The sequence below is a fragment of the Salvelinus sp. IW2-2015 genome, linkage group LG22 (assembly GCF_002910315.2).
Source record: "Salvelinus sp. IW2-2015 linkage group LG22, ASM291031v2, whole genome shotgun sequence".
NCBI classification, from domain to species: Eukaryota; Metazoa; Chordata; class Actinopteri; order Salmoniformes; family Salmonidae; genus Salvelinus; species Salvelinus sp. IW2-2015.
Window position 1 is genome coordinate 9,579,078 of NC_036862.1, and position 22,107 is coordinate 9,601,184.

Consider the following 22,107-nt stretch of genomic DNA (forward strand, 5'->3'; position numbering starts at 1 on the left):
TTTCTTAATCATGGTAATATAGGCAGACATAGGAAATAGCTACGGATAGCGGGAAGCAAACCCCCGTCTTGAGTCAATACTGCCYTCTATTGGTAAACATAAATATACCAGGTTACTACAGTTACCATTTGCATGTCACGTGAACCTCCTTCACAACAATCCTCATGAGGTTCTCCATACACTGTTGATGCCAGCATTTTCCACCACTTGTTGTTCAGCAACCAAGACTCTGGGTTACTGAAAACCTGGCAACGTCCATGGATCCCCAGCAGTGATCCCCAGCTTCACAACCTCTCTGATCTGGTCCTCCATGAAGGGCGACAACAACGAGTATTGGGTTCTCGATCCACAGATTATTAGAGGATGCTGATTGGTCCGGCCATACGGTGGATAGAAGGGAGGGGCTCAAACGGTTTGACTCTTGTCGTGGCCAGACTGTATCCATGTAGCGAAACATAATGTAAGCTTGTGTAACGGATGTGAAATGGCTAGCTAGTTAGCGGTGGTGCGCGCTAATAGCCTTTCAATTGGTGACGTCACTTGCTCTGAGACATTGAAGTAGTGGTTCCCCTTGCTCTGCAAGGGCCGCGGCTTTTGTGGAGCGATGGGTAACGATGCTTCGTGGGTGACTGTTGTTGATGTATGCAGAGGGTCCCTGGTTCGCGCCCGGGTCGGGGCGAGGGGACGGACTAAAGTTATACTGTTACACTTGCGAGGTCAGGATGGTTCGTAAGAGGCTAGAACATTACAAACATTGAAATTAGATGTAACCATATTTGATATTTTAGGAAACGTTCTGTTAAAGTAATGAAATAGCAAGAAATTAATGACATTTTTTAGGTCAATTTACTTAAATGTGCTGAGAATGTTCCAAAGCCAAGCAACTATCCTGCGCCATTCCCAGAAAGTTGTGGGAAGGTTGTATGCAAAATAACCATAGGACAACCACACTCTCACCAAGCTCTAAGAAACATATGGTTCTTAGAACATTATGTGCTAGCTGGGTAGGCATTGGCCATGGGAGACCCTGGCAGGACACCCAGGCTGGGTACTGGGCATACCAGACCCTGCCATGGGAATTATCTACCCAGGCTTACAGGGTCAGGACAGCCTGGACATTTGAACAGATGACATGTCTCTCTCCATGTCTGTCCACCTGTCACTGAATATGATTTTATAGTAGGCTATCTTCTACTTATAGGCTATATGTAGACCTGCATGTAGCCCAATACACAGAACCTCTGAGTTTCACAGATTTTTGTTTAGCAATACATTGAAAACCTTGCAAGTCTATTTAGGTATGCTACACGTCCTATCAAATATCCTATGTTCACTCTCACACTGCTTACATGGCAAACGAGGTGTTGATGCATAAGTGGATTTGTGAACTATGTGAAAATGCATTGGATAGCATGGGTGCATGAAATATAAATAAATACTTTAGAGTAAAAGACATTACCTATAGTGTGTTTGTTTTCTTCTCACACAGTGGACACTGGACATGCATGAACCTGGTCTTGTGATGTGGCCAGTTACAGCATCATTGCATCAGCTTTTCTTTGATTAGCTGTAATGTTATGATCGCTCTTTACAGTCATGTCCAGCCCCTGCTGCCCCTCAAAAATTGAACACCATTCTCTAATTTATAACACAGCGAGATGAAGTCACAACAGTGTACTTCATCTGTCACTCTTCTCTCGAAGGCAATTCAACTTAATCTGAAACAGTGAAACCATAATATGCAAATAGTTCCACTATTAAATATCATAGAGATAGCCTATCTGTTTCCCCCCAGCCGGATGTTTTACATATAGTCAAAGAGGGTTGGCAGGTCGACCATAGGCTACACCAGAGCCATATATGTTTCTAAATACATGGCTCTGGGTTACACCTATCAATCACAAAATAACAGTGAGTGAACATGAAGTTCATGACAGCCTGCTCTATGATGGATGGATAGATCCTAGATAATTTCTAACGATGCAAGCTAACATTCTATTCAACAATCTGTAGCTCGAGGCACATCTCTGTTTCGTGTAAACTGGTATGAAACCTGCAAACAGGTGCATGAAACCTGCAAACAGGTGCACGAAAACCTAGTCCCACCACCGTCGACTTAGATGCCACCAAGTCAAAGGTGAACTCACCATTGCAGTACTGGAGAAGGAGTGAAGTGGTATCATAAAGGTTCCCACATGATGAAGCGATCCTCTCCGACATTTCTTTATTTTCAAACAGACCCGTCACTTCCCCTTTCTTGCAGCCTCCTTATCCACACGTCTTTCCACCCCACTTCTCCACATCCAGAAACCCTCAACACCTTTCGCTGTTTGTCGCTCACCAGCCAGACTACCGTCTGCTCTCCGTATCTGTTACTATAGCAACAGCCTCACCATCGAGTTTGCCAACCATTCGGAAGGGGGGGGGTACGTGACACGTAGGACGCGTTCGTAGATTCGCTCTGGCTTTCTACTCCGATTTCAGAGCACTCTCGTCTGAGTGTGCTAGAGCGCAGACTTTAACTGATGAATTTACGAACGCTCAACACCCGTTGAATATGACCGGTGTCAGTAACGTTGGCAAAAAAAGCATAATTAAATTGTTGCCAGCAGCACAGTTACAGTCACCAACGCTCTGGATAACATGAAAACAGCTCTGCTAGGGTAACGTTATGTACAATGGTCAGAGTGAGGTGTTCTCTCATTTATGTCTGGAAGTAGATAGCAAGCTAGCTAACTTTAGCCATTAAGCTTGGGCGCTTGACTGCCGTTGTGAGGTCAGAACGCGTGGATCAACCCTACTCCTCCGCCACACTCTAAACGCTCCCGAGAGCGAAACGCTCTGAATTTACGAACGGACAATCTGACAAAGCTCTGAATTTAAGAGCGCACCCTGAGCGTTCCAGAGTGAATTTACGAACGCACCCTTATTTGATACCTGCATAGAAATATAATTACCCCAAAGGACAATTTGGGAGTATTCAATGTGGAGAATGGAGGGATAACTCGGCCCAAAATCTGTCTTCTCTAGAAGGTGGAGTTTGTCGTGTTTTTCGCTTATCAAGCGAGGAGTTTGTGTAACAAGAAATGTAATGGCTTATTTGATCAAATAGTTTTTTTCCCTAATCATTATGTTGTTACGAGTGTACTGATATAAGTAGGACACGGCAACTTTAAGAAAAAAACACGTTATCGGAGTTTTGCCTGGTCGTCACTAGTTACCATAGCCACAAAGTCATAAACTCCGCCAATTTCTACAAATTCTCTTTTTAAAATGTGATTTTAATAAATCTAACCGTAACCAAGCTAACTGTATGCCTAACCTTGAATTAAATCCACAAAGCATATTTAGTTGTTATGAATTTTATACGATATAGCCGCGATATTTTGACTTTGTGACAGGTAACTAGTGGAAACCGTTGTGCCTGTTGATCACACGCGTATCTGCTCTAACATTGGCTAGAATGGTCCCACCTGATCTTGCCTCCTCCGACCAAGTACCCCTGACTGCAGTGTGCAATCCAGGGCCGGGTTAAAAAAATATATAAAAAATCTAATCCGACCCCGCCCACCTTTTTTTTGTCCATCTGAGGTTTAACAATCACACACTGAATCCAAACACACACGTTTGCGCAAGGCACACGTTGAATACAAATATATTTCATTTTTGAAGATCGTAAGAAATATTATATGAAGTACCAGCAGATCTTTTGTAACACTTTTTGCTTCATGCTATATTTGAGACAAGCTACAGATATTGTTACAGTGAACAGACTTGTTATGCATGTCATGTACTGTTAAAATTGTGTTGATAGATGTTATACCTTTGTAATTATATTATTTCATTGAGCATATATATATATACACACACACACACACACACAGTTACTACCTATCCTGATTTATAATGCTATTTACTTTCCTCATGAGAATGGAGACAGACTATACCAAATAGACATACTGATAAGCTGAATGTGCTTTGTACATTAAGTTATACCAGCTCCAGTAAAGAGATCAGAGACTCGGGTGACTTCTACATCATCTTTACTAAACATAACACAATTAACAATTAAGACAGCAGACAAAAACAAGGTTTGACCACTCCTCAAAAATGGCTTCGCTCCTCCTCCTCAAAAGAGGCAAAGACAGTCATTTTCTTCTTGTCACATAGAACATCTCATAATCTCTCTGGAACATGAAGGGCTCCTTGAGGAGAAAATGTTCCTCTTCATCCAGGCCATCATACAACCGTAGTTCTTTAAGGGTTAATGCGGTCTTCCCCATCCATCCCAATTACACTAGGGAGGGAAAACAGTGCCTTTTCATGTTTGGCATTCGCACCACCTTGCTGTCTCTAGGGTGTCCCTTAGAAGAACATCTGCTTCCTTGAAGAAAAAGGAAGAATAAATATTAAGACTTGTGTCTTATTGGGTGATCAAGACAAATTACACCCCACTTTCACAATACCACCATGCAAACAAAATCTACTATTACTAAAGGGGTTTTCAGTGATATCTATGACTACTCAACAAGTCATCACAACTAGTATATCTTGCCATGCATCAAGCCTTCAGCATTACACACAGTAGACTACATACCCAGTTCACAGCTCCCAGTTCGCCGTGCATTTTGTTTTAAGTATCGTCTAGAAAGAAAACAGATTGTGGTCATTAAGTAATGTAAGGGAACCTCTAGGGATGTGTGTACAAGTATGCACCTTACTTTAGCTAATAGCCTATACAGTACCTGATCCTGCAGAGCTGGATGCTGATGTGACATGCTGTGACTTCTTGGAGACTTCTTCTACATCAAATCAAATCAAGTTTATTTTATATAGCCCTTCGTACATCAGCTAATATCTCGAAGTGCTGTACAGAAACCCAGCCTAAAACCCCACAGCAAGGCAAGCAGGGGTGCTAGAGCACTGTGCGGGAAACTCCCAGAAAGGCAAACCTAGAAGAACCTAGAGAGGAACAGGCTATGGGGTGGCCAGTCTCTACTGGCTGTGCCGGGTGGAATTATACAGAACATGGCAAGTATGTTCAAATGTCATAACATGACCCATGCGTAACATATAATCAGGAGTAAATGTCAGTGGCTTTCATGGCCGATCATAAGAGTATCCTCTACGCTCCTGCGGCTCTGAGATTTGAAAACAGAGGTTCTGGGACAGTAGACTCGGTTGGACAGGTCGGGTTCCATAGCCACAGACAGAACAGTTGAAAACGAACAGCAGAAGGCCAGTGTGGACTGGGACAGCAAAGAGTCTCATGCCGGTAGTCCTGAACGCATGTCTAGGGCTCAGTCCTCCAGAGTAGGAGAAAGAAAGAGAAAGGAGAATAAGCAAGCATGACTTAAAATTCACACAGGATCACCGGATTAAGACAGGAGAAGTTACTTCCAGATATAACCAACGACCCTACCCCCCGACAACATAAAACTACTGCCGACATAAAACTGGAGGGGGCTGAACAGGAGGTTCAGGAGACACTGTGGCCGCCATCCGATATACCCCCGGACAGGCCAACATGAAGGATATACACCCACCGCACTTTGGCCAAAGCACAGCCCTGCACCCACTAAGGGATATCTTCACCACCAACTTACATTCCTGAGAAAGGCAGAGTATAGCCCACAAAGACTCAGCCAACATTTCGCATGGAGCTGCACAACAGACAGTTAATTGGGGAGCCACCCAGACAGGAAGATCACGTCAGTAACTCACCCACTCAATGGGTTGACCCCTCCTAGGGACGGCATGAAAGAGCACCAGTAAGCCAGTGACTCAGCCCCTGTAATAGGGTTAGAGCAGAGAATCCAGTGGAGAGAGGGGAAACGGCCAGGCAGAGACAGCAAGGCGGTTCGTTGCTCCAGAGCCTTTCCGTTCACCTTCACACTCCTGGGCCAGACTACACTCAATCATATGACCTACTGAAGAGATAAGTCTTCAGTAAAGACTTAAAGGTTGAGACCGAGTCTGCATCATCCTGAAATATATTGGAGAGGGGGGGTTAAGTCTTTAAACATTGGTTTAAGACTATACCATTCATCATATGACACCTACCTGTAGTGTGTTTTGTTTTCGCCGCCTTTTTCAATCTTTCAACCTCTCTTCTTCAGACCTTAGTGAGTGAATGACATACATTCAATATGAAAATATATTCAGGTCAGTCTGGCTACAGTGAAACAAGTGATTTTAAGGATGCAAATGATTAAAAAAAATAATGTTCAAGACTTACTGCATGGGAAAGTTCTGCAGGAGAACTAGGCACCACCATCGCATAATTTGCTGCATGTTTTCATTTGAAAAAGAAAATCACACAATCGGATGGGGATCACAAAAAACATTATGTCCACAAGTGATGAGAATTTCATAATTTATACATACCTCAGTGAAATCACACTGTGCTTCCATTGCAATGTACAGAGCGTACTGTAAGTTAAGAAAGAGTAGGTTGTTAAGTTTGATAGTTATGATAACAACAATAATGATAATAGTAAATAATAATAATACCACCCCCCAGGAATATATTTCAGGATGTAGAAGACGTCCCCCCCAAGAAGTCACAACATGTCACATTAGTATCCAGCTCTGCAGGAGTTTTTGATGTATGAATTGTGTAAGTAGTATAAAAACTGTAGGAAATTGGTCCCAAAAAGTGTCAAGAAAAATAAACAAGAAAAAGTATGAGCAATAACAATAGTGTGCTTTGCATGCTGCAAGCACAGAAATAATAATAACTTTTCATATGTTACAACAGAAAATAGGACTAATATAATATACTGAATAGCCAGCATCTTACCATCAAAACAAACACCCCACAGTTGTTTGAGAAACCTTGCTTTGGTAGGCCTTGTGGTGTAAACAAGGTACAATTTTCAATAAAGGAATGTCAATCAAATGGTACAGTTCAGTGGAATAATTTAAAGGAATATCTAACCTGAACATCATCCACACCAAAAGTCCTCCAAGGTCCAGGGGACAAGATCCGAGCAATGTTTCTGTGAACACAGTGTATGTGAAAGTCAAGAAAAAGTACAATTCAACAGCTTTTTATACTCCAGCACGCATAACAGTTTTGAACACAGTTGGAACTGAATTAGCCCAAATATTTTTCACAACATGTTTGAGTGTTGCTGGACCAGAACATTTATTTTCGACTGCAAACAAACACACCATTTCTCACATCAATGCGCTCACATGCCAAAAATCTTTCCTTGGATACTGTTTCAAAGCAATGTGTATGCTTTCTTCGTAAATGTGTTTTGAAGTTTCTCTTATTAAACTTCAGTTTGCAGTGTGGACAAGTTACAATTACTTTTCTTGACTTTCCATGTATGTTGGGACCAGGTGATTTCATTATTGTATATACTATGTGTAGGCTGTGTAGACTCACTATGTGTAACTAAGGGAATGGCATCAACGATACACATTTAGAGCCAGCCAAACACAACAAGGCATACATTGAAGAAACACAGAAAATCAACGATCAAATCGATTACATAACTGTACATGTAAACCTGGACTTACTGCTCAAGTAGGCAAATTTGTCCAAATAAAATTCCCTCATTGTGAGCAATTAGCTAGCTCACGTMCAAATGGGTGCTAATTAATGCTATGCTAACATCGGTGCGGTAGTTGGTCATCTAAAAATATACCACTGTACTGGTATAACATGAATATTACAAAGTACATTATGCATAATGACAGTCTCACTTCCATGGTTTATATTTTATCCATGTAGGTTAGGTTCGATTAAGATTATCTTTCGTTGACGTGATACCTTCGACGTTTACCTCAACTTCGGTGACCTTGAAGGAGACCGGACGGGTTCAGGTTAAACGCGATTGACTCCGCCCACATTGAGCCCGGCCCAGACGTTTGACTCCGCCCACATTGAGCCCGGCCCCAAACTGCACACTGCAGTCAGGGGCTTCTCCCTCCAACTGCCTTCCATTTTCAAGACAATTATTTCATTGTTAGAGCGGCCACTAGGGTATCTGGTCAATATAATGGATAATCTGTGATGTAGCTTTAATTCGCATTAGGCAACGCCCACATAAATAATTGTAAACTGTTGGTAGGCCTATTAGGAAACATTACAATATTTATTGTTACAAAGGGGAAGTTCAAAATGTTCTCTTATATTTCATCAAGGCCAATGTTCCAAGACATTGATATATGATTTGATAAAGGCTACATGCATGCCTCATAGGCCCAAAAACCAAACCTGCAATGTGTCTACAAATAATATTGGTGATTTGACGGTTTATATTTTCCTATCACTGGAGGGCGACATTACACTAGTCTTTATCACTCCATTGAATCTCAATAGTCTACTGGAGAAAGTCAGACCACCTATCCGTCTTTCCATATAACTAAGGCAATGATCTACCGTCCTGTGGGTTTTCAGTCCAACCCTAATTTAACACACCTGATTCTATTTATTAGCTGTTCAACAAGACCTTAACTAGCTGAATCAGATATGCTAAATTAGGGTTGGACCGAAAACCTAAAGGACAGTAGATCTCCAGGAAGCAGGTTGGGCAGCCCTGCTCTAAGAAATCTCCAGCAGTTTACTACAGAGAGGATCAGTACACAGTGAAGATGTCATAATAGTCTTTCTAGAGAGATGGGTTGCCTCCCATAATATTCCAGCCAGGTCTGGGATTTCCGAAAGTACCCATCTAGCACATTTGGTTCCTTGGAAGTTGTGGGAATGTACACCACCGGTCAAAGGTTTTAGAACACCTACTCATTCAAGGGTTTTTCTTTATTTTTTACTATTTTCTACATTGTAGAATACTAGTGAAGACATCAAAACTATGAAATAACACATGGAATCATGTAGTAACCAAAAAAGTGTTAAACAAATCAAAATACATTTTATATTGAACATTCCCAGAACTATGTGATTTTCCCTACCAAAATAGCAATGTTCCCTAAAGGTTCTCTTTGGTTTTTAGAAAAATAACTTTCCCATAACATTATGGGAATAGTTTTTTTACAACTATGTGGGGAACGTTATGTACAAGTTCTCAAATTCCAACAAAATAACGTTATTTTACAAAGGTAATAGAACTTTATCAGAACTGTGTGATTCTCCCTATCAAGTAGCAACGTTCCCTTAAGGTTCTTCTTTGGTTATTAGAAAAATTACTTTCCCACATAGTTCTCACAAAGATTCAAAGATGTCTGCAGAAAGAATGGGGTGTCTGCTAAAATATGACACTGAGTTTGAAAAACAATATTTTGGTTATTGAACCTGTTGGTTCCACTTTTCTGGGTTCCGTTATTTACTTAACAAATAAGGAACACTCAAAATGTGCATTTATAAATCATAACAATTTTAATCGAAATACAGCTGTAGACAGAAGTCAAAGATCAAACATCACACATACATCTGATGTCTCTCCTGAGTTCTGCAAAATAGGAAAAGTCCAAGTTGCTTTTAATATGCTTGCAGTCAACCCCAAGTGATGTAACTGCCTATGTCAATACCTTCTACTCATGAGACCAAGCCCATGCATATACAGTTTTACAAACTTGCAGGAGATACAATAGTTCCAGTGTTTTCTAAGGGCTCAGCAGTAAATGTCCACTCCCCAAGTTGCTTAATAGTGGTATGTCTGACTTGTCTCTTATCTCTTTCACTCCCCTGCAGGGTTCTGTGTCTATGAATCTCTTTTAGCCTTGAGGCACTTTCTCACAGACACCCTGTTTTGACTGCAATAACTCACACATCTCTCAGACCGTTTCTTTATAAGAGGCAGAGACTAGAAAATAACTGTGGAACAATATTAAACCTTATAATGCATATATATATTGTTAATCTGTAGTCTAGGACCCTATAAATGTAGTGGGGAGGGGTACAACAACATATTGGGTTCTATTGTAATTCAGCCAACGCGAAAGAAACAAGTGGAATCCATGTTATATCGAAATATGAGTTGAGGGAATGAGAGCAGGCCTTGTTTAAGCTTCCGTCACGTCTCTCATGTGCAAGGTGTAGAGAGAACTGTAGAGGGAGCTGCCTCACACCACATAGAAACCACTCTCCATTCCATTAATCGCATCTCTTTTTCTCCATTGATCAGAGGTCCATCACCTCAGTCTCTCATTCTGAGACTTTAGATGATGAGCTGAAATACACATATAAAATGATCACACTGGCTCTCAGCCATTTCAGTGTGTAATATGTGATCTTGATTGATCCTCCATTTTTCTCTGCCACACAGGACTCTTATGACAAGTCCCAGGTCATGAGAAGTAATTTTTTCTAATTCAACGGCTTCATCATAGTCATGTTTGGAGCAAGGCCACAATGGAACAGAATATTGCACCTAGGTGGATCTTGACTGTGATAGCGGAGTGCAGAGCACTGGCGCACATGGAAGGCATCGCTTAAGAAAATCTCAGCAGCAGCTATGGAACACATATGACACAGCTCAAAGAAGGTGAGGCTCCCCGTATGAGCACCGCACGCTAACACAGCACTTAAAGTCAAAGCCAAAGGGTAACACTATACAGAAATGGCCAGTGATAACCTTATGTGTGTACAGGAGGAGATGCCAAAGTGCATTCAGTTTCCGACTGCTGCAGATTGAGATAGATAACATATGCTAGAGAGAGAGAGACATGGTGAATAATGTTATAAGGTCTGACAGTCTTATTAGTAATGGCCAGATTTAGAGTACAGCGCCTCTGCATGCACCTCTACCCTGTGATAAGAATGAGAATCACATTTCATTGACTTGCTTTAATGTGCATCAATTTGTGTTTCCCGGTTGCACTTAGTCAAGTTTGATTTCCATTTTGCCTTGAGGAGGAACTTCGGGAAGTCAGGCAGCGAGCCTCCCACTGAGAACTAGGGCAGAAAAATCAAACCAGAGGCAGCTCTCCTATCTCTAGATAGGGTTTTAACAGGCTCTGATTACTCCTGAGTATGTGCATCCACCTCACAGACCTCTCAACAGCGAGCAGGCAGGCAGGCAGGCAGGCAGGCAGGCAGGCAGGCAGGCAGAAAAAAAAAGAAAAACACCCGTGATACTGGATAGACTCATGTCTGCTCCACTCTCCTGAACATGATGAACATGCTTACATTAGACATGCTTTTAGATCTTCTACAGAATATATTTTCAGCAGATGCTCATCCAACCAATGGGTAGACTAACATTATTCGTGCCGTCCCTGGATCAAACCCTATGTTATATAATGCCCTCTCTTTCAAATGTAATGAAATGGATGCATGCCCGAACAGTAGCTTTTCGTGCAAAAAAAAGGAATAGTATTTTGCTCTGAATATGTCTGCCTTTTGCATTTTGAGGAGTAAAAGATGGAGAGCCCACTGGCACCAAAGAAAGGACATAGCTATATTAAGGGACAGCACATTTGACGTAAGCATTGGAAACACGTCATTGACTCCCTGTGCTGAAAAGTCTCCCTAGACCTCAAATGCTGCCTTACTGAAATCCAAGGACACATTTGACATTTGACAGGAGTGATGTATGTCTGGCGCTGGCACTGTAACCAAAACCAGTCTGGGAGGAGAAAGGTTATCCTGTGCCAAATGACTTGCATATTCGGCTTCTACACCCACTCATGTGTATTTCTGAGCAATTGAGCATTTCGTCTTTGCAAAGTGCTTCCAAGATGTGTAAAACAGGGAAATGAGCTGTCAAGTAAGACCGTACAAATCTGCAAAAAGGCAATTGAACTTAATGCAAGATGACGATAATAGCACAATACCTCAAATATATGAACTTATTTTAAATATTAACTGACAAGAAAATGTGCAACACATTACATGGAAATGATTCTAGAAAGCAATAAAACGGCAAACAAATCCAATGCCTGCACAGCTCCTGAGCACATTACTATACATTTTTTTAATTGAACCTTTATTTAAATAGGCAAGTCAGTTAAGAACAAATTCTTAGTTACAATGACGGCCTATTACTAATCCTGACAAAAATGTTGTATCTATGCGTTGACCTCTAAAGTTACACAGTTGGGATGAAACTGTAGAAGTAGAGGATATATTGCACATCTCTGCAGGTAGTGTAAGGGAATTGCCCCATGGGAGCTGGGGCTCTTGCTTTTCATGGGATTTTGGCCTATCCAGACCCTGCCTATCCAGAGTGCAAAGCACCTCCCTGAACACGGCAGGGTCTCTTCCTCTACCACTAGAATGTACTGCTGATTAGTACTTCCCCTGTATTGTAATACAATTCTCTTGTGGGCATGCTGTATGCACATTTCAGACTGAGTGGTTTCTGTGCTTGACGGAATGAGACTGCATTGCAGGCCACAGTGCTGCTAAAATAATTCAGGTGCACTAAAAGGGTCCAGTGACACAGGCACGCATGTCTTGACCAACTGGCTGCTGTGTAAACCTTGCATGCCTTCCACCATGTCCAGAATCATTTATGAGCATGACATCATAATAACCTTTAACACACTCCGCATTTCTCACATGACTGCCAAGATGTGTCCATTCTACCTCCTGAAGGAGTCTGTGCTTGCACCACTGTGAGAGAGGATAACAAGTCTATTCAGTGGTTCCATTAAGAGGGTGGTTTGTGTATGGAAGATGAGTGATGCTCTGACTGTGCTGGCTGCCTGCCTGGTTGCAGCTGTGTACTGAGCTGCGGGCCTGTGTTTGTATATCTCCTCTCTGCAGACTTTTATTGGCAATGCACATGCTCTAATTATCCCTCTGCTGGCCATTTGTGGTTATTTACTGTGTGTACCCAAAAGCCACAGAATCTACACCACTTTGACTGCTTAACGGAAAGCTTGCCATGACAGGATACTTGATTTATTTGTGTTGGGAGTGGAGCAGGTTCAGTGAAGGAACCAATTGGTTAGGTTAACATACATTTATTGAACTGTGGTCTCTGATGTATTGTGGTGAGTATTTCTATGCCCTACCTTTGGCTGAACCCCATTTACTTCTACATGTACTGTATACAAGTTTAGTATAGGGTGTCAGTATGTTCACTATATAACTGTAGCAATGTTTTTTCCTTTCAGGACACTGCGGCACTCTCTTGGATTGGCTGGATCAGCAGTAGGGGACACAGAGACCACAGGAAGTGGTGTTAATATTTCTTTATCCAATAAAACAAACTCCCCCGTCTATTCCATGCCTCTATTCCACTGCAACAACAATCAAATCAGTTAAATAAACCGGTTGCATTTTTGTCATATCTCTCATTTTGAGTTAAACTTAGACTGTTATTGATGCTAATCATTTCAATCTGTTCAAAATTAAGATGTTTATATAAAAAGTGTTTTTAGGTGTCAATGTGACAAGATAAAATTGGAAAAATATTAAAAAATTGTACTAGAGTGATGCTTTTGTATGATGGAATGGGGCCCAGTATCAGACAAGAGAGGAACTACTCACTCTGTGAGCTCAAATACTGTATATTGTACTGTATCTTGAAGGATAGGACACTATCCTGTGGCTTTAGAGGGCTATAGATTTTTAATTGTAGATATATCTTCACAGGGGAACATCAATGTTCTGGCTGAATAACTGATTTTGGCATTGATGATGATATTTATTGCTCATTTAGGTCACTGCCTTTCATAACAAATCACTAGTGAACACAAATGGTTTTGTTTGTTTGTTTTTTGGTGCCTTTTCTTCCTGCTACCAAGACAACCCAGACAAAGCCATTGGTCCAATCACTTTGTGAAGCACCAATTGTGCTCAATGATCCTTGCAACTAGTCTCTTAGTTGATGAGAGGATTGGACTAGATTAATTGACTGTTCATTTCAGGGGAAACCTATCCATCCCCATCAGCATTTTGAACAATTAGTGAAAACAAAGCTGAAGCTCTTTCCTCAGATATCGGGTCAATGCCTTTCGTTACGCAAGTGTACACTTACCCTAGCCCGAAGTTACACACTGAGTGTACAAAACATTAGGAACACCTTCCTAATATTGAGTTGTACCCCTTTTTGCCCTCAGAACAACTCAATTCATTGGGGCATTGACTACAAGGTGTCGAAAGCATTCCACAGGGATGCTGGCCCATGTTGACTCCAATGCTTCCCCGCAGTTGTGTCAAGTTGGCTGGATATCCTTTGCGTTGTGGGCTATTCTTGATACAAACAGGAAACTGTTTAGCGTGAAAACCCCACTCGTTGCAATTCTTGACACACTAAAACTGGTGCGCCTGGCATCTGTTACCATACCCCATTCAAAGGCACTAAAATATTTTGTCTTGTCCATTCACCCTCTGAATGGCACACAAACAATCCATGTCTCAATTGTCTCAAGGCTTAAAGATCCTCCTTTAACCTGTCTCCTCCCCTTCATCTACACTGATTGAAGTGGATTTAGTCCCCGAAAAGTGACATCAATAAGGAATCATAGCTTTCACCTGGATTTACCTGGTCAGTCTATGTCATGAAAAGAGCAGGTGTTCCTAATGTTTTGTACACTCAGTGCACAAGTTACGGTATGCTCCTGTGTTTTGACTGCAATCTGAGCGGTAGATCTCAGCTTGCATTTTGAATCAGAAAGTGATCTTGACTCCGAAAAGGTTGGTGACCACTCAAGCTCTAGTGTTTGAAAGGACCCCAGGCGTAACAATAATCCAGTGAAGAAGAGTGAATGGGAAGAAGAATATGAAGTCAATCGAAGAGACCAGCTCCATCCAAAGTGTTTACATGCTAGCTGTGTTCCAGCACTACTGGGCCACCACTGTGGCTCTTTGCGTTTGACATGGATGCCCCACTGTGCTGCCCCCAGAACCCTGGACTGTCTGGCTTTAACATCCAGGAGCTTAACAGAGGGGCCAACATGCCTCCGAGCACCGCTGCTCAACTCCACCCCAGTGCACTAACACCAGCCTGGTCTCATAGGCTAGATGTAACATAGTAAATATAAATCCGGCACACTCAAATTAGTATGGTATGGTTACATGAGACAGAAGGTTACTTAAGGCGAAAACAAAAGTTGGCTGGTTTGGTGGCGTATAACACGAATGTCTAGCAACCCAAAGATTGCGTGATCAAATCTCATCACAGACAACTTTAGCATTTTAGCTAATTAGAAACTACCTTTTAGCTACTTTTCAACTAAACTTAGCAAAAAAAAGAAACGTCCCCTTTTCAGGACCCTGTCTTTCAAAGATAATTTGTAAAAATCCAAATAACTTCACAGATCTTCATTGTAAAGGGTTTAAACACTGTTTCCCATGCTTGTTCAATGAACCATAAACAATTAATGAGCATGCACCTGTGGAATGGTCGTTAATACACTAACAGCTTACAGACAGTATGCAATTAAGGTCACAGTTATGAAAACGTAGGACACTAAAGAGGCCTTTCTACTGACTCAAAAAAAAACACCAAAAGAAAGATGCCCAGGCTCCCTGCTCATCTGCGTGAATGTGGCATGCTGCAAGGAGGCATGAGGACTGCAGATGTGGCGAGGGCAATAAATTGCAATGTCTGTACTGTGAGACGCCTAAGACAGTGCTACAGGGAGACAGGACGGACAGCTGATCGTCCTCGCAGTGGCAGAACTCATATAACAACACCTGCACAGGATCGGTACATCCGAACATCACACCTGCGGGACAGGTACAGGATAGCAACAACAACTGCCCGAGTTACACCAGGAACGCACAATCCGTCCATCAGTGCTCAGACTGTTCGCAATAGGCTGAGAGAGGCTGGACTGAGGGCTTGTAGGCCTGTTGTAAGGCAGGTCCTCACCAGACATCACTGGCAACAACATCGCCTATGGGCACAAACCCACCGTCGCTGGACCAGACAGGACTGGCAAAAAGTGCTCTTCACTGACGAGTCGCGGTTTTGTCTCACCAGGGGTGATGGTCTGATTCACGTTTATCGTTGAAGGAATGAGCGTTACACCGAGGCCTGTACTCTGGAGCGAGATCGATTTGGAGGTGGAGGGTCCATCATGGTCTGGGGCAGTGTGTCACAGCATCATCGGATTGAGCTTGTTGTCATTGCAGGCAATCTCAACTCTATGCGTCTATTGGTTTGCCATGTAGCGCGCTTCTGTCTATTTGAGCTGGTCAGTATGTGTATGTAATCCTGTATAACAGCTTTGGTGCTTGACTGCTGTTAGGACAGAACACTCGGATCAACCGGGCTCCTCGCTGGCCATGGCAGAACACTGACATTCCTGTCTTGCAGGAAATCACGCACAGAACAAGCAGTATGGCTGGTGGCATTGTCATGCTGGAGGGTCATGTCAAGATGAGCCTGCAGGAAGGGTATCACATGAGGGAGGAGGATGTCTTCCCTGTAACGCATAGAGTTGAGATTGCCTGCAATGACAACAAGCTCAGTCCGATGATGCTGTGACACACTGCCCCAGACCATGATGGACCCTCCACCTCCAAATCGATCCCGCTCCAGAGTACAGGCCTCGGTGTAACGCTCATTCCTTCAACGTTAAACGTGAATCCGACCATCACCCCTGGTGAGACAAAACCGCGACTGTGGCTGAACCAACTAGGCTCGTAATTTAACAATTGTATTCGTATTTACAGATGGCATACACGTTTGTTATTAAGGCACATGAACGTTCACATGTTCCAGGAAGCTTTTCTGCCCAAAAAAATGCATTTTTAATTAAAAAAGAAGTTTACGTTCGAATGGCTCTCCTGTGAAGTAGTGACCCGCTGAAACGAGTCACATTTACTATATTAGTCTACCCGAGTCCAGGTTGCTAACTCAAACAAACATAAAGCTTGTTTTCATGCATTCTGCGCTGTAAAATGTGTTTTTCTGAAAACCATTCATCGTGGCTGATTATTATAGAGGGGGGTTGTATGTATGGATGAGAGGGGCTACCGGGCACCAAGGGAGTTCAGATTCTAGAGCCGTCACGCTCTCAGCAGGAGACTGGTCTGAAGCAGACAATACTGGCTTTAGGAATGCGCGTCTCTTATTATCTTCCCCCCTCTCTGTCTGTTCATTGCTCTTTGATGGGGTGGGAGATAGATCAAATGAAATCAATTTTTATTGGTCACATACACATGGTGAGCAGATGTTAATGCGAGTGTAGCAAAATGCTTGTGCTTCTAGTTCCGACAGTGCAGTAATATCTAACAAGTAATCTAACAATTTCACAACAAATACCTTATACACACAAGTGTAAAGGGATGAATAAGAATATGTACATATAAATATATGGATAAGTGATGGCCGCGCAGCATAGGCAAGATGCAGTAGGTGGTATAGAGTACAATATATACATATGAGATGAGTAATGTAGGGTATGTAATCATTATATAAAGTGGAATTATTTAAAGTGTTTAGTGATACATTTATTACATTCAATTATTAATTATTAAAGTGCCTAGAGATTTGAGTCAGTGTGTTGGCAGCAGCCACTCAATGTTAGTGATAGCTGTTTAACAATCTGATGGACTTGAGATAGAAGGTGTTTTTCAGTCTATCGGTCCCAGCTTGGATGCACCTGTACTGACCTCGCCTTCTGGATGATAGCGGGGTGAACAGGCAGTGGCTCGGGTGGTTGTTGTCCTTGATGATCTTTTTGGCTTCCTTTGACATCAGGTGATGTAGCAGTCCTGGAGGGCAGGTAGTTTGCCCCCTATTGATGCGTCCTGGAGAGCCTTACGGTTGTGGGCGAAGCAGTTGACGTACCAGGCGGTGATACAGCCCGACAGGATGCTCTCGATTGTGCATCTGTAAAAGTTTGTGAGTGTTTTCGGTGACAAGCCAAATTTCTTCAGCCTCTGGAGGTTGAAGAGGCGCTGTTGCGCCTTCTTCACCACGCTGTCTGTGTAGGTGAACCATTTCAGTTTGTCCGTGATATGTACGCCGAGGAACTTAAAACTTTCCACCTTCTCCTCTACTGTCCCGTCGATGTGGATAGGGGGGTGCTCCCATTGAGTGTAAGGTTATTTTCCTGACACCACACTCCGAGGGCCCTCACCTCCTCCCTGTAGGCCGTCTCGTCGTTGTTGGTAATCAAGCCTACCACTGTAGTGTCGTCTGCAAACTTGATGATTGAGTTGGAGGCGTGCATGGCCACGCAGTCATGGGTGAACAGGGAGTACAGGAGAGGGATGAGAACGCACCCTTGTGGGGCCCCAGTGTTGGGGATCAGTGGGGTGGAGATGTTATTTCCTACCCTCACCACCTAGGGGCGGCCCATCAAAAAGTCCAGGACCCAGTTGCACAGAGCGGGGTCGAGACCCAGGGTCTCGAGCTTAATGACGGGTTTGAAGGGTACTACGGTGTTAAATGCTGAGGTGTAGTCAATGAACAGCATTTTTACATAGGTATTCTTCTTGTCCAGATGGGTTAGGGCAGTGTGCAGTGTGATTGCGATTGCGTCGTCTGTGGACCTATTGGGGCGGTAAGCAAATTGAAGTGGGTCTAGGGTATCAGGTAAGGTGGAGGTGATATGGTCCTTGACTAGTCTCTCAAAGCACTTCATGATGACAGCAGTGAGTGCTACGGGGCGATAGTCGTTTAGCTCAGTTACCTTAGCTTTCTTGGGGACAGGAACAATGGTGGCCCTCTTGAAGCATGTGGGCACAGCAAACTGGAATAGGGATTGATTGAATATGTCCGTAAACACACCAGCCAGCTGGTCTGCGCATGCTCGGAGGATGCGGCTAGGGATGCCGTCTGGGCCAGCAGCCCTGCGAGGGTTAACACGTTTAAATGTTTAACTCACATTGGCCACAGTGAAGGAGAGCCCACAGGTTTTGGTAGTGGGCCATGTCAGTGGCACTGTATTGTCCTCAAAGAGAGCAAAGAAGTTGTTTAATTTGTCTGGGAGCAAGACGTCGGTGTTTGCGACGGGGCTGGTTTTCTTTTTCTAATCCGTGATTGACTGTAGACCCTGCCACATAGGTCTCGTGTTTGAGCCGTTGAATTACAGTAGCAGGGTGTGGTAACCCATAATGGACCTCCACCACGTGACCTGCATTAATACTGATGAAGACGCAAGCAGTGTCTTCATCAGAGAACACTGGCCAGAACACTGGCCAGGAGCTAGCCTTCCTTTAGTTTGGTCAGTGCATCACAAAATAAAATGAGTCTGCCTCAGAAAACATGTTGGGGTTTTGAAAGGGTGGCCGTGGAAGTGATGACGTGAAATTACGATCACTGTCCAATTGTGTACCTGAGTGCTGAAAGTGTGCTACAGTCTACTAAGAAAAAAGACTTGGAGACTTGTAAATACACTATACTCTTTAACTTTTACCTCTAACACAATACCTGTGTATACGCTCAGGGCAAATTGAAATGAACCACATTTTGGCACACGAATGGTTATTTCAACAAAGAATATTTATGACTTTGACAAAGATCGGAGTAATTCTGCTGCTCACTGACCACAGACCCCAAATCCAGTCAATGAAAAATGATGGATTCCTTTTAATTGAAGCAAAATTGAAACACTCAAAGCTGTTCCATGATGGACCCATACTAAGTTCATTAAGAGCCAGGTCTCTTTTGGATGGACGTGTTAGTTGGATGCTATGCTATGTGAACACTGATCAGAGCGGGGTTAAATCAATCTGAGGCAGCCCCGGAAGATTAGCGAAAAGCTACTGAAGTTTTCATTCTTATGTGAGCTGAGGAACAGGTGATGTTGAATAACGAGTGTAAATCATTTTTAATCATGTTTTCTCGTGTGCAAGTGAAGAATTTATTATAAATCAAAAATAATTTTTCGCTCTAAAGAATGCTTGACAAGTATGCATGATTGTTTTTCGTAATCCGTAGTTTAAATTTTAGACGTAGGCCTACTGTGTAGGCTGACTTTCAAAAGATCTTAAGTCTTTAGTGATACTTTTTGATTTTACTGTAATCCCAACATGGGAGGGATCACATACAACTCTGCTTTCTGTACTACTCATGTTTGGTCAGACCTCAGTTCAGGTTACTTTTGATCGTGTTATGTCAGCCTCGAGCAGCTATAGACTAAGTCAGGTCACATCAGGAGAATGTATGATGTGTGTCAGTTCAGTTTATTCATGGGGGAATGCACATAAACATAGGCTGCCGTTTGTTCATTTCCCTTTTAATTCATTTTATACTGTACTAAACAGTGTAGCTATAGAGCGCAATAGTAATGGCATCTTTTTGTAGGCACTAACTCTGCCATTGTTCGTTGGACAAAGCCTATGGGGAAATTAACGGGTTTTTGTAGGGGTTGTGGATAAATGCCAAAAACAAGGTATGTGGTATTTTTTTATTTAACATTTTATTTAACTGGGCAAGTCAGTTAAGAACAAATTCTTATTTACAATGACAGCCTACCGGGGAACAGTGGGTTAACTGCCTTGTTCAGGAGCAGAACAACAGATTTTTTACCTTGTCAGCTCGGGATTCGATCCAACAACCTTTCGGTTACTGGCCCAATGCTCTAACCACTAGGCTACCTGCCGCCATAGGTGGAAATGTGTGTTTCCCATCCTGGGAAAAATATGATTTCTCCCCCCCAATATATCACTGTAAACATAACTATGTAATTTCAGTATAATGCAATGAAAGCACTTGTGATGATTATAGACACCTAATAGCGTGTTTTAACTTTCAAAAGATTGCGAACCCCCACCCTTTGCCTCACAATGGTTTGATCCTGACCTCCAGTAAGTAGTTCAAACAAAGGATATTATGTTCGACATTTCTTTACTTCTACCACTCAATACAATAAAACAGTCGCCTCTTCACTGTTGACGTTGAGACTGGTGTTTTGCGGTTACTATTTGAAGCTGCTAGTTGAGGACTTGTGAGGCGTCGTCTGTTTCTCAAACTAGACACTCTAATGTACTTATCCTCTTGCTCAGTTGTGCACTGGGGCCTCCCACTTCTCTTTATATTCTGGTTAAAGCCAGTTTGTGCTGTTCTGTGAAGGGACAGGCAATTTCCCACATGGAATAGCCTTAACTTCTCAGAACAAGAATAGACTGATGAGTTTTAGAAGAAAGATCTTTGTATCTAGCCATTTTGAGCCTGTAATCGAACCCACAAATGCTGATGCTCCAGATACTCAACTAGTCTAAAGAAGGCCAGTTTTATCGCTTCTTTCATCAAAACAACGGTTTTCAGCTGTGCTAACATAAGTGCAAAAGGGTTTTCTAATGATCAATTAGCCTATTGATCGAAGAATTTGTATGTTTAAGATAATGACTGAAGTATTCCATGAAACTGTATAACCGTGTGAAATGTGTTAGAATCATAAGAATATAATCTGATGATGTGTGTAGCTTGGTTAGAATTATAACTAGGGCATTGTATTCTTTTGTAGCTGTCACGATCGTCTTCGGGTGAAAGCGAGGACCAAGGCGCAGCGTGATATAAATACATATTTTATTTGAAGATGAAACGAACACTAATACAAACTAGACAAAACAACAAACGACAGTGAAGCTACAAAACGAAAGTGCAGACACAAGCAACTAACGTCAAGACATAGACAATTACCCACAACCTACCTAATGCCTATGGCTGCCTAAAATATGGCTCCCAATCAGAGACAACGGTAGACAGCTGTCTCTAATTGAGAACCAATCCAGGCAACCATAGACTTACATAAACACCTACACTGAACACAACCCCATGAACTCTACAAACACCCCCTAGACAATACAAACACCCTATACTAGACAAAAACACACAAACTTCCCCCATGTCACACTCTGACCTAACTAAAATAATAAAGAAAACAAAGATAACTAAGGCCAGGGCGTGACAGTAGCTATGCAAGCAGGGAGCAACTGTGAGACGAGATAACTATGTATGGGGGTAGTGGGAAAAAACTGCCTGCCTAAGCAGGGAGTAGCCTATGATAAGAAACGTGTGTGTGTGTGTGTGTGTGTGTGTGTGTGTGTGTGTGTGTGTGTGTGTGTGTGTGTGTGTGTGTGTGTGTGTGTGTTGTTGTGTGTGTGTGTGTGTGTGTGTGTGTGTGTGTGTATAAAAAGACTTGCTCTGCATTAGGGGGGCAGAGCGCTCTCTGAATAAAGAATTGATCTATTGCAGGCTGAGACTGTCTGTCTATTTCTTTGAACTGGAGATTTACAACCTTCAGGAATTAGACAGAGATATAAAATAGTTCAGTTAGAGC

General features: G+C 42.5%; 1 protein-coding gene and 1 long non-coding RNA gene across 6 annotated transcripts in view; both read right to left on the reverse strand.

Annotated features, from left to right (window-relative positions):
- The window catches only part of LOC111949414 (echinoderm microtubule-associated protein-like 2), a 31,245-nt gene extending 28,873 nt beyond the window's left edge, over positions 1-2,372 (reverse strand). The window contains exon 1 of the mRNA XM_023966549.2: positions 2,148-2,372. Coding sequence (XP_023822317.1) covers positions 2,148-2,220 — 73 coding nt within the window. The 5' untranslated portion in view covers positions 2,221-2,372. The remainder of the gene's footprint in view (positions 1-2,147) is intronic.
- A 1,654-nt stretch (positions 2,373-4,026) lies between these two features.
- LOC111982565 (uncharacterized) lies at positions 4,027-7,879 on the reverse strand. Of its 5 annotated transcripts, none has more exons than XR_011473832.1 (8): positions 7,784-7,879; positions 6,941-7,001; positions 6,803-6,852; positions 6,388-6,635; positions 6,239-6,288; positions 6,064-6,121; positions 4,598-4,644; positions 4,027-4,384 (listed from the first exon to the last, which is right to left on the reverse strand). It is a non-coding gene; the product is annotated as an uncharacterized lncRNA (long non-coding RNA). The 5 variants fall into 5 exon arrangements; XR_011473831.1 differs by having other exon boundaries at positions 7,797-7,877; XR_011473833.1 differs by lacking the exon at positions 7,784-7,879 and adding an exon at positions 7,531-7,777 and having other exon boundaries at positions 6,388-6,432.
- Between the last annotated feature and the right edge of the window lie 14,228 nt (positions 7,880-22,107).